Source organism: Hakea prostrata, chromosome 8 (assembly GCF_041222555.1).
Source record: "Hakea prostrata isolate BN-2017 chromosome 8, UWA_Hpros_2, whole genome shotgun sequence".
Classification (NCBI taxonomy): domain Eukaryota; kingdom Viridiplantae; phylum Streptophyta; class Magnoliopsida; order Proteales; family Proteaceae; genus Hakea; species Hakea prostrata.
The window spans coordinates 39318692-39331402 of NC_142607.1; the positions used below are offsets into that span (position 1 = coordinate 39318692).

General features: G+C 37.1%; 2 protein-coding genes across 2 annotated transcripts; one reads left to right on the forward strand and one right to left on the reverse strand.

The window, feature by feature from the left end:
• Window positions 1–4644: 4644 nt before the first annotated feature.
• Window positions 4645–5769, reverse strand: LOC149007826 (uncharacterized). The gene is made up of 2 exons (XM_089167367.1): window positions 5127–5769; window positions 4645–4890 (listed from the first exon to the last, which is right to left on the reverse strand). Exons 1-2 carry the CDS (start codon window positions 5743–5745, stop codon window positions 4880–4882), a joined length of 630 nt encoding a protein of 209 aa, XP_089023493.1. The 5' UTR covers window positions 5746–5769; the 3' UTR covers window positions 4645–4879.
• Window positions 5770–6483: 714 nt separating this feature from the next.
• Window positions 6484–8389, forward strand: LOC149007827 (gibberellin 2-beta-dioxygenase 6-like). Its single transcript, XM_089167164.1, has 4 exons — window positions 6484–7036; window positions 7238–7425; window positions 8100–8233; window positions 8354–8389. Exons 1-4 carry the CDS (start codon window positions 6525–6527, stop codon window positions 8387–8389), a joined length of 870 nt encoding a protein of 289 aa, XP_089023290.1. The 5' UTR covers window positions 6484–6524.
• Window positions 8390–12711: the final 4322 nt, after the last annotated feature.

The window sequence follows — 12711 nt, forward strand, 5'->3', positions numbered from 1 at the left end:
AACCAATTGTGGACCGTCGAGTAGTGGGACAATCAGCCCAATCTGCATTAGCAAACCCATAGAGTTGAAAGGAACTATGATGATAAATCTGAAGACGCAAATCAATAGTGCCTTTAACATAACGCAAGACACGCTTGAGAAGTGAAAAATCACTCATAGTAGGTCGATGCATCGCTTGGCAAATTGAATTTACAGCATAAGAGATATCTAACCGTGTCATAGTCAAATATTGAAGGCTCCCAACCAAACTGCGAAATTTTTTGACATTGGGATAAGGAGTAGAATCAACAACAGTAGAAGAAGTGTGAGACACCATTGGTGTGGGCATGGGCTTTACATCTTCCAAAGAAGCCCGATGTAGTAAATCTCTTGCATATTTAGATTGAGAAAGAAAAAGTCCAGATGATGTAGTAGCCACTTCAATCCCAAGAAAGTAATGTAAAGAGCCCAAATCTTTCATAGAAAAAGATGTACTAAGACAGGAGATGAAATCCATCATAAATCTCAAATCATTCCCAGTCAAAACTATGTCATCGACGTAGAGAAGAAGCAAAAAAACCTTCCCATTAGCCCGATAGATAAACAATGAACTATCAAAAGCCGAACAAACAAACAAAACCAAACTCAAGAAGAAATGTGCTAAAACGATCAAACCACGCTCTTGGAGCCTGATGTAGCCCATACAACGAACGGTATAATTTACAAATTGCATGAGGCTTACTGGGTCCACAAATCCAGGTGGCTAGGTCATATAAACAAGTGTGGTCAAGAAACCATGAAGAAATGCGTTCTTGACATCTAAGTGTCGAATTGGCCATCTCATCATAGTTGCAATGCTTAAAACAAGCCAAATAGAACCAGGTTTTATCACAGGACTAAAGGTTTCAAAGAAATCTACCCCTTCTTGTTGGGTAAAACCCCTTGCAACTAATCGGGCTTTTAGTCTTTTGAGAGACCCATCAGCCTTGAGTTTGGACTTAAAAATCCATTTACAGCTAACCACATTCATTTGAGTAGTACGAGGAACTAAAGTCCAGGTCTCATTCTAATCCAAAGCACTCATTTCATCTTTCATAGCTAAAAACCATCCAGAATCAGCTAATGCCTCTTTGATTGTACAAGGCTCACGTGGAATACTAACAACAAGAAGAGCATATTTTGGATTACGCTTTATAATTTCATCTCTAAGTTGGGTAACCATTGAATGAGATGGAACAATATGTGGTTGGGCTAAATCTGAGGAAGAAGCATAAGGATGCTAGGCTGGGCTATGATCAATGGATTGAACTATAGTAGAAGGATTAAATATAGCAAGCTCATGTGGATTAGACCCATGCTGAATATCTATTGAACATCCATGTGAATTAGCTTCATTAGGAGCAGAAAACATACTAGATTCAAAATTCGGTGGCCCATTTGAAGTAATATGCATAGAAGCTGTCATACCCAAAACAGAATTAGGTGTAACACCCACAGGAGCAGAATCTGTACAGGCAGAGACAACCGGTGCTGAAGAAGACGCTGGAACCATGACATTCATATCATCAAACCATGGTTTTATAGGTACATAATCATCAAGACTACCTACAGCAATTACCACATCATTTCTAGAATCATCTTTATAAGAAACCCATCCACCAAAATCACTAATATGTAACTTAGGTTTACCAAAAAATGCAAAATTTGTAGTAGAGCTGAATGGAAAAGAATCTTCATCAAAAACTACACTCCTTGAAATGTAAACTTTACCAGTAGCACGATATAAAAGACTTGCTTCTGTTGTTGAAGTAATTTACTTGATTACTTTCATGTTACAAGTTCTATTTATATACATCAAAGAAAGAGTTTTAACTCTATTGGAGACTATAGTGGTTACAAGGTAGATTGTGTTTAGAGTTGGAATCGATAAGTGTTACAAGGTAGATTGGATGAAGTAGAACTGATCAAGAGAGGTTTGAGTCAGGTGAAACTCAATAGTTGAGATAAGGTGAAACTCAAGAAGATTGGGTAAGGTTGGATTTAGAGACCCAGTGCTTCACGTTTCATTGAGTTGGTTAATACCCTCTCTCAAACTGATGGGACTATTTGTCACATTGAGTTTGGCCCGTAACTTCTTGAACCGTGGTGTAGTTAAGCCTTAGGTGAATAAATTTGCAATTTGATCATGAGTGGAGACGTACTGCACCTGCAAATCCTTGTGAGTCACACTGTCCCGAATATAAAACAAGGTCGCTGTCAGGAACAGCTGTGGGAGGCAGCAGCAAGAGAGTCTGTGATGCTCTTCATACGGCTGAAATAATCTACTACAGCAAGAGATCCTTTCGTGAGTGTTTGTAACTGATAGCGCAATTGCATGATTCGAGCGCGTGACTGAGATGAAAATAATCGCTCAAGGGCATTCCAAACAGCAGCAGAGGTCTGAAGGCCAACAACTTGTGCCAGCACAAGTTCCGTCAATGTTGCATTGATCCAACTGAGAAGAAGCTGATCACCAAGAGCCCATTCATCATAAGCTGGGTTTCTAGTTTGGACAGCAGGATCAGAAGAAAGAGGAATCGTCTCTGCTGGGTAGGCAATCGATCCATCGAGATATCCATACATCTTTGTGGCATGAAGTATAGGTAAAAATTGGGAACGCCATAAGAGATAGTTTTGGCGATCAAGTTTGATGGAAACCAAATTGGTGATGTTGGATAGAGGATTCAAGGGAGACTAAAGAGTTGCAGTAGATTGGCAGCCATGGAGAACAGCGGAAGTGGAAGAAGTCAACATGGAGAAGAAACAAAGAAAAAATTAGCCCAAGTAGCTCTTTGATACCATAAAAGACTTGCTTCTGTTGTTGAAGTAATTTACTTGATTACTTTCACGTTATAAGTTCTGTTTATATACATCAGAGAAAGAGTTTTAACTCTATTGGAGACTACAGTGGTTACAAGGTAGATTGTGTTTAGAGTTGGAATCGATAAGTGTTACAAGGTAGATTGGATGAAGTAGAACTGATCAAGAGATGTTTGAGTCAGGTGAAACTCAATAGTTGAGATAAGGTGAAAATCAAGAAGACTGGGTAAGGTTGGATTTAGAGACCCAGTGCTTCACGTTTCATTGAGTTGGTTAATACGATGGTAACACCGGTAGCCTTTATGCTTGTCACTATATCCCAAAAATACACACAACATAGACCGAGGATCAAATTTATTCTTGGCATAAGGTTTCAAATATGGAAAGCAAGCAGACCCAAAAACTCTTAAAGTAGAGTATTGTGGTCAGGGGCGAGCCAGGATTGAATATTGGGGGGGGGGGAATATGTCTGGGCCAATGTGGGACCCACCGTGGGTCCCATCTCATAAAATTATATTATATTTTGACATGTGGGGCCTACATTAAAAATTTAGGTAAATTAAGCTGAAATTCTAAGAGAGATTTGAATTTCCATTAATATGAATGAAATTTTAGAAAAAAATCTAAGGATTAAAAGAAAATCAATGATTATGATTAGATCTGATAAAATCTATGGCTGAATTCTAACGAGATTCAAATTGCTATTAGTAGAATCAAATATTAGGAGAAAGAAAGAACAACTAAATAAAAAAAATAAAATTATACTTTATTAAATGAATATTGGAAAAATCGTGGTGAATGTGAGAGAGAGAAGAATAATTTGAGAAAAAGAGAGTGAATACTGATAACTGTGGAGAAGATTTTGAAAAATTCCAATGTCTACTAACTACTCCAATAATTTGTGAGACGTGTGAGAAAAAAAAGAGAGAAGAAATAGGAATAAAAGAGGAGATTCATTAGAGAATAAATAGGAATGAAAATATGAGAGAGAATATAGGGAGAAATTTATGGATCGTAAGTTAGTTTTTTATTAGAATTTAACCCTTTATTCCTTAAAACTAGGGGTTTAATGATACCCATTTGATTATGATTAAGAATGACATTTGTACTCATCATCTATATCTTAGATTTTTGAAAGGTGGCCAAATAGTGGTATTTCACACGTAAAGTGAGAAAAATTAGGAAAATATGTAGGTATGTTTAAATTTTCAAAAATCCCGGGGGGGGGGGGGCATGGCCCCCTACGTGGCTCCGCCACTGATTGTGGTTCTTGATCAAAAAGCAACTTTAAAGGAGTTATCATACCAAGCATTTGTGAAGGCAGACGATTAATCAAAAACACTGCAATCAAAAATGCTTCAACCCAAAAAACATAAAGGAATAGAAGCATGAAACATCATTGCTAATCCCAATTCAACCAAGTGCCTATGTTTTCTCTCTACAATGCTATTCTAAGCAGGAGTACCTCTACAAGACACATGATGAATAATGCCACTGCTAGCTAAAAATTTCTGAAACTTCCCAAGACAAAATTCACCACCTCCATCAGACTGAAAAACTTTAATTTTCAAGCTAAACTGTGTCTCTACCATGGCTTTAAATTGAAGAAAGCAATCAAAAAATTCAGACTTACGCCGAAGAGGGAACAACCAGGTATAGCGTGAAAAATCATCAACAGACAAAGCATAATAGCAAAATTTCTGAACACTAGATACTGGTGCTTTACCCCACAAATCACAATGTATTTTGTCAAGAGGAGCAAGAGATCTAGTGAAAGAACTAACAAAGGGAAGTTGAGCATTTTTACTCATTTGACAACTGCTACAAAGATGTCAAGATTTACAACTCACACGAATCAAACTATTAGTCTTCAAGAAACTAGTAATATGGGGGGTAAGGATGGCCTAATCGCTGATGCCAAGTATCCTTTGAAGCAACACAGAAACGAGAGGAAAAGGAAGCCTGATGTCCTATAACAGCACCATTATTGTCCAAAACATACAATCCATCCAGCTTACTCCCCGATGCCAATATTACTCAGCTATGATGATCCTTAATAGAGAACCCATAATTAGTAAACTCAATCAAACACCCAAGATCATTTGCTAACTTCGAAACATAAATTAAATTTTTCTTAATATCAGGCACTACCAAAACATCATGCAAAGGGATCACTGAAGTACCAGCAGTCATAGTAGCAGAACCTCTGTGAGTAATAGGCAAACAAGCACCGTTGCCAACCATAAGAGATGAGGAATGATTAAGAGGAACAATTGAAGAAAGATTACCTGGATCAGAAGTGACATGATCTGTAGCTCCTGAGTCTGGAAACCATCGATTATCCTGAGAATCATTCAATTGAATGGCTGCCAAAGCTTTTGGCACTGACCCAGCTTGAGATGTGTGATCAAAACGATTCCAACACCGAAGAGCATCATGTCCCAACTTCTTGCACACTTGACAACAAATGATAAAGCGATGAGCAGAGTCTTGATTTTCTTTCTCAGAAACATCAGATCGAGTAGAATGTGGAGAACCCTTGTTTTGAGAAGAGAACAAACCAGAGAACCGACCTCCACGACCAAATCTACCCCCTCCTCTGAACCGATTTCTAGCATAGCGACCATCAACAACTTTCCTTTCAGTCTGAACCGAAAGAGCCATATTCGAATGTGGAGAATCACCAAGAATTCCTCTATTGCACAAGTCATGACTTTGAAGCAAAGGACTGACCTCAGCATATGAAGGAACAGGGGGTTTTAGCATAGTTGTAGCAAAAGAATCATAAGACGATCCCAAATTTGTAAGCAATAGAAATACTTTGCGCTGATCTGCAACATGTTTTCCAATCGAAGCCAATTTATCGCAAATGGTCTTGAATTGAATCAAAAAATCAGCAAGAAGCATTGAGTCTTTCTTGTGCAAGAAATGGAGGCGACTCGAGAAGCTCAAATTCGCGTGCTTTAGAAACCTGAGAAAAAGCATCAGAGAGAGTCTTCCACAAACTGAAAGAAGACGACAAACCAAGAACACCCTCACTTAGGGTTCTTGTAATCCACGCTTTCACAAGCCTATCAGTTCTAAGCCAAGCTTTGTACAATGGATTGACATATTCATCACCAGCAGCAGTTCTGAGAAGATGATCAGGCCCTGGAATTTCTCCGTCAACGAAACCCCACAGATCTTGACTTTCAATAAGAGATCGGATCTGAGTATCCCACAAGAGGTAATTTTCAGATGTTAATCGCACAGTCACAAAATTGGTAACGTTTAATACTAGGATATGGGAATAGAGAATCAAAGGAAGAAGAAGAAGCCATGAGAAAAAGCTTCGAGCAGAAGAAAGAAGAAAGATCTCGAACAGAAAGATTTCAAACAGAAGAGAGAGAAGTCAACACTCAATGGATGATACCATATTAAGAATGGGAAACAGAATATTTCAATTCCTTATTTGAGATGTACAATATAGATATATTTATAGATTACAATCCCATATCAAACCCATCATCATGACCGTACACTTGTCTCTATCTCTATAGAAAATTCCTTCCTTTTCTATATATTACGATTTCCGTACCTTGTCTTTCCTTGTATGATTTTGTTTTCACATGGTTTGCATATTCTCCTCTAGCCAGGACCCAAGAAGGCAATTCTCTGAGGAACCCAGATGACATAAGTCCATCTTCATGATTGAACTTCATCAAAGGTGTCAAACATCAGATTTGAGATCTTCTATGGCTATGAAAACTTCATCTGATCCACCTCTCCTAGATCAGTATGAAACATTACTATGTAGAACCAGAGAAACCATGGTGACTGGGTGCAATGATCGTTATTGTGAAATGATAGGGGAATGTGAACTTCCCTTGATCGATCTAAGTAGTCTAAGGAGCCACAATAACGATGAGAGAAAGGCTTGTGTGACAGCAATTGGTAGGGCATCTTCAGAATGGGGATTCTTCCAGGTTGTAAACCATGGTATCAGTCCTGCGCTTCTTAGGGAGCTGAGAATAGAGCAGGAGAAGGTGTTTCAAACTCAATTTGAGAAGAAAGCTAGTTGTCACCTTCTTAATGATTCATATAGATGGGGGAATCCTACTGCTACTTCTCCAAAGCAGTTCTCTTGGTCCGAAGCCTTGCATATCCCTCTCACTAAGATTTCTGATGAGGCTTGTTATGGAGAATTCACCACTCTAAGGTAGCTCATCTGGTTCATCCTATATCGGCAAGAATGTCATTAATTTCAATCTATATATCATAATATTTTATGGATCCTTCCAAAGTTTTCTAATCATAACAATCCGAGGGTAACAGCACTCAGGTCAGTTCAGAGATCTAAGATTCTTCTATTATGTTCTACACCTTCAATTCTCACTAATTTCAAATCTGACTTCTTCAGGGAAGTGTTGCAGAAGTTCTCAACTGCTATGTCAAAACTTGCTCAGTTGCTAGCTGGAGTACTAGCTGAGAATTTGGGTCAATCAAAGGAGTTTCTGGAAAACATTTGCAATGAAACTACCTGCTTTCTTCGCATGAATCACTACCCAAAGTGTCCAATCTCACCGGAAATCTTTGGTTTAGTGCCTCATACGGTTGGAAATCATTAAATGGGCAGCAAGTATAAGACTATAGAATAGATGAAATAGAACTTATCTGATATCCTTGTCTTTGTTGAAGTTGAAGAAGAAATTGGTAACATCACTATGCATCTGTATGTCATCGAGACTACAATACAATAGCAACAAGACGAACTCGAACACGGTGAGTTGAGGCGTACATATCAGTACTTTTCCTTAAGGTATTTGAACGCCCTCTATAGTGCAGACTGGGTTTGACCATGGCGTCCTCAACTCCAAGATACAACAACTCCTTAGTTTCAATGGCATGCATTCCAATGGAATCTACTTGCAAAGAACGTCCGAAGGTAATACTCACAAACTCGTTAAAAAACACGCACACCTTGATAGAAAACCAAGAGACTAATATTGGCATTAAAACTGTTCGAGTTCCTAGGGATCAACTCATCTCTTTATATAGAAGAGGAAGGGACACCTATAAAGGGTATCTCTAAAAGATACCTCCCAGATCATGCCTTTTCCCTTAAGTTTTGTTTGTTAGCCATTCAAACAAGACTTTCCATAGACTACCCATTGGCTATTTAGGTATCTAACAGGGAATAATATTACCTCTAATCCTTCATTGTAAAACACAAAAAATATTTTGAATCTTATGATTTAAACATAAATTTAAAATTCCAACACATACAGATAGTGATTTCCTCACTATACTTCATCAAGATAAAGAGGGTGGTTTGCAACTTTTGAAGGATTCTAAATGGGTTGCTGTGAAACCCAATCAAGATGCTCTTATAGTCAATATTGGAGATCTCTTTCAGGTACAGTTTGATAATTCATGTGTTAATATAATTTGCACTGTGAATTGGGAATTGGGAACCATTCATACATCTTCTCCAAACATCTGATCATTATGTTTGATGGGTATTTCCTGGTAGCAGGCTTGGAGCAACAATGAATACAAGAATGACGGGTGATAATTGAGAAATCCCGATGTCCAGTAGTAAAAAACTTAGCCATGTAAGCTCAGCTGTAGTTGTAGCCATGGCTCGATATTCGGCTTCAGTACTGAAACGAGATACAGTTGGTTGTTTCTTGGCACTCCAAGATATACAATTGTTACCCAAGAAAATACAAAATCCCGTTGTTGACCGACGTGTAAGAGGACAACCGGCCCAGTCGGCATCCGAAAAACCATATAATTATAAAGAGCTCCTTTGAGACATTCAACCCAGTTATAAAACCTAGTTCGATTCGAAATAGAAAGAAGAATATTGTGTTTCTATTATATTCCAACTACAACTATTACAAACTTTATAGCAATTACGGTTACAATTGATTTACAACTATTAATTATAATATCTATATCTCAACAATTCTATTTGCAAAGCCAAACAAGATCAAGATCATAAAGGGATACATAATGTAAGGTAATTTAATTATCTTATATTTTGTTTCTGTATATTTTATTTTTCTTTTTTTCTTTTTTTCTTTTTTATCTTAAACAAGAAATTATTTCTTTCCCAGGGAGTCCCTACCATAGAAAAGAATTATATAAGAATATTACCAGCCTTACCTAGCTCGAATCTATTCTAGCTTACTCCAATAAATCAAAAATAAAAAAACAAGAAAAAACCCAATAATATATTCTAAACAGTACAAACATATGTAAATCATTTAAAGGGGCTCTCATCTCCATTTTCTAAATCTTATAAGCACCGTAAAATTTTATCTAATGAGTAGAAAATCAATTAATAATTTGATCAATCCTTTTTGTTATTATAAATATTGAATCTTGTCATTATCAACAAAATAGTTGTTGGAATGTAGAAAAAGATGTGTTAATATTATTGTATATATGTGTCCAACATATGTTGGACATATTATGAGAGATTTAATTCAGTTTGATGCGATGAAGGTTTCATACAAACTGAGACACTCAAGAATATATATATATATATATATATATATATATATATATATATATATATATATATATATATATATATATATATATATATATATATATATATATATATATATATATATAATAATATATATATATATATATATATATATATATATATACTAGCAAACTTACACACGTGCAAATGCACGTGACCATATATGAAGGAGAGAGTGAGATCTTTGAAATTATTTTATGAGATATCTCGATATGCAATATAAAATAAAGACAAACGCAAGAGAAGAAGTAATAATTTTCTAGGGAGAATGGTATGCATCATAGTTAAAGGAAATATAAAGCCAAACACTTAAGGCACATCATGGACAGGAACAAACCTGGTTCGTTTGACTTCCTGCATCAACAGAAACTCTTCCATTATTCTGTGGTTCAGTACCTCCAGTCGGCCTTAAGTGTTTGCGCCGCTTGTAAGTACGTAAGCCATCTGTCGAACACTCCAAGTACTCCCCGATGCTGCCATCAGTATTATTCCTTTCAGACCCCCAATGTATGTCCATTAAGGGTAGCACCATTCCCACAAGGAACCAACACAGAGCAGCCCATAGAACCACCATTGCTTGTCCACTCTTCAACCAGCATTTTCGAATCAGCAAAAATCCCAAATCTTTAACTTTTTTTCTGCTCCAAATTAGGGTTTCACAGATGTGCGTGAAGGCCTTCCACAACAGAGGATTATACTCTCACAACCATGAGAGACAGATCGAGGGAGATTGAGAGAGAGACAGATTGAGAGAGGTTGAGAGAGAAATTGAGATATGTCGTGAGAGGAGATTGTGAGAGATCAAGCGGGATTAAAATTAATGATAAATTGATAATGATTCATGACTAAAATGTCAAAATTATCCTTGTAAAAGTAAGTAAATAAACAAAAAAAAAATAGTACCAAATTATTGGTATTTGAAAACAAGAAAAGGAAGGAAAGGTCAGAAAAAGATTTGCAAAAACAGAAAAGTAAATGCTTTTATCATAGTAGTATGATATGATAGCTGTTGTCTTGTTAAATTTCAACCAAAACCCTAGGTGTAGAATTCTAGGAGTCCTAGGCTGCTGCTGAAAACTAACCTAAAATCTTGAAGACTGGCCCAATATTCCTGCATCACATCACCTACTGACCTTCCATTCCAATTTCAGCCCTATCAGACCAACCAAACCCTAGGGATGCGTTGCCTAAATTCTGAAAATGCTACTTCTACCCTTCTGCAAAGCAGCAGAAGTAGAACAAAAAATAAATCTCCCATAGAGAAGTTACAATTGAATAATCACATACAAAAAAACACTGGGAGATAAACCCTTAAGATTGTCAGGGGATGTCTGTTAATCAGAGAACTCACAAACAAAAAAAACAAAAGTTGCTTTCAAGTACAGGCATGGTGTAACTACTGTAAAGGAAAGATTATAAAGACAAAGCTTCAGTTTAAAAGAAAATTGCAGAGTTTTTTCTTTTCTTGGGTAGAAACAACAAAGTCCAGATCACATGCAGAACAAATTATAGATATATAAAGTGACCATTGCCTGAAGATAAACAACAACAACGGTGTTGCCACCAAAGACATTCACATTGATCCTTTCACTTCCCTTTCCGTCTGTATCTTACTCCCTGAGATATGCCTTGCTGCGTCCAATTCCGATTCCAAACTCGAATCTAGGGCTAAGATCAAGGCTTTTGCGAGGTCCTCTGGTCTTGATTATCCACATTCTTCCATCAATGGCCAAAACAGTCTCCATCGTCGCTACAACTGTGGTCAATCTAGCGGAATGTGGTAAGTTTCTTTTGAGTAAACGTGGTGGCAGTTCTGATGTCCAGATTTCTGATATTCATCGACATATCGTTGACACCTTTGGTGCAATTGTGGTGGAGCCTTGGTTAGTTGCCCATGGAGATCCCACAAGGTATCCTTAAATCCACTAACCTTTTCTGCTTTTATCTGATATTGAACGATTTGTTGCCCCCTATCTTACAATTGTTTTGTTTTATGAAACTACTCGTTTCTTTTCTGAGACCAAGTTCTGCAATGTGACACTTGTATGGCAAATTTATATTGCATCTACTTATTGAAGTATTGATTCTTAAAAAGTGAATTTGTTGTAATGGAAGTACACTTTTCTTCTTCCCTTTTTTTTTTTAAATAAATTTTTGGTTATAGGTCAATATTACTACTAACAAATGGCTGGACTTGCACAGAATTATATGATTCTCAAACGTCATGAAAGATCAGTTTTTATTGTGAACTGTAGATTAATAATACAAGATTGAGCGTAGTGATTTCATAGCAACTCAATATTCAATTTTTCCTTGTGAAACATGTTTTGGTACCAGTCTACAATGCTGCCTAATGCAGACCTGGAATTGGGCTGCTATGGTGGGGTTTTAAGAAGGGGAATTAGAAGAATAGTCAGATCATTATTAGAAGAAGAATTGGGATTGGAAATAATTCACTTACCATTGTTGAAAATATTCTTGAATAGCAAGTTGAACAATAGAAGTTAACTCTTGGGAAAGAAAAGAGAAGAAGAGAAGTTGAACCAAAGCTGAACCAAGCCTTGGTAGTTAAATCTCTAGCTAATAATGCAACTTTCAAACCTCACGCAGAACACAATAGGGTTCTTGATTTATTGGTTTTGTGAGGGAAGCAGCGTTGTTAATGCCAAAAAAAAAGTACCTCAGCTGCGAGATATTCGAGCACAACCGCCAAATACACTGGCGCACCGGTTCCAACACGCTGAGAGTAACGACCTTTCTTCAAGTAACGACCGATTCTTCCAACAGGAAACTGCAAACCAGCCTTGACGGAGCGAGAGATCGAGAGATAGAGAGACCGAGAGACTTTGAGAGAGATTGAGGGGATTGAGAGGTTCGAGAGAGATCAAGCGAGAGATTCAGAGAGATCGAGCGACTGCTGATTTAGTGAGAGATTCAGAGAGAATTCTGTTTCCGAGCGAGTTCAGAGATATCGCGAACGAGAGGATTCCGAGCGAGTTCGAGAGGGAGAGGATATAGAGAGCGAGAGACAATGAGATTGTGAGAGGTGTTAAAGAGATCTGGTGATTTAAAGAGAGATTCAGAAAGAGTTCGAGAAGGAGAGGGATAAAGCGATAGAGTTTGAGAGAGATTCAAAGAAGTCAAGAGAGAAATCGGGAAGACATTAACGATAAATTCATAATAATTCATAACACAATGTCCAAATTATCCTTATAAAAATAACTAAAGCAATAACAAATAGTACAACATTATTGATATTTAGAAAAATTCTAAGGACAGAACAGGACAGAAAAAGTTTTGCGAAAAAAGTAGAGTACATGCTTTTATTATAGTAG

What these genes read in the sequence shown, in the direction of transcription:
- LOC149007826 (XM_089167367.1), bottom strand. Translation starts at nt 5,745, where the DNA reads ATGCTTCTTGCTGATTTTTTGATTCAATTCAAGACCATTTGCGATAAA.
- LOC149007827 (XM_089167164.1), top strand. Translation starts at nt 6,525, where the DNA reads ATGATTGAACTTCATCAAAGGTGTCAAACATCAGATTTGAGATCTTCT. An exon ending in GGAGAATTCACCACTCTAAG is followed by an intron (nt 7,037 to 7,237) that starts GTAGCTCATCTG and finishes TGACTTCTTCAG; the next exon opens with GGAAGTGTTGCAGAAGTTCT. An exon ending in AATCTTTGGTTTAGTGCCTC is followed by an intron (nt 7,426 to 8,099) that starts ATACGGTTGGAA and finishes AAATTCCAACAC; the next exon opens with ATACAGATAGTGATTTCCTC.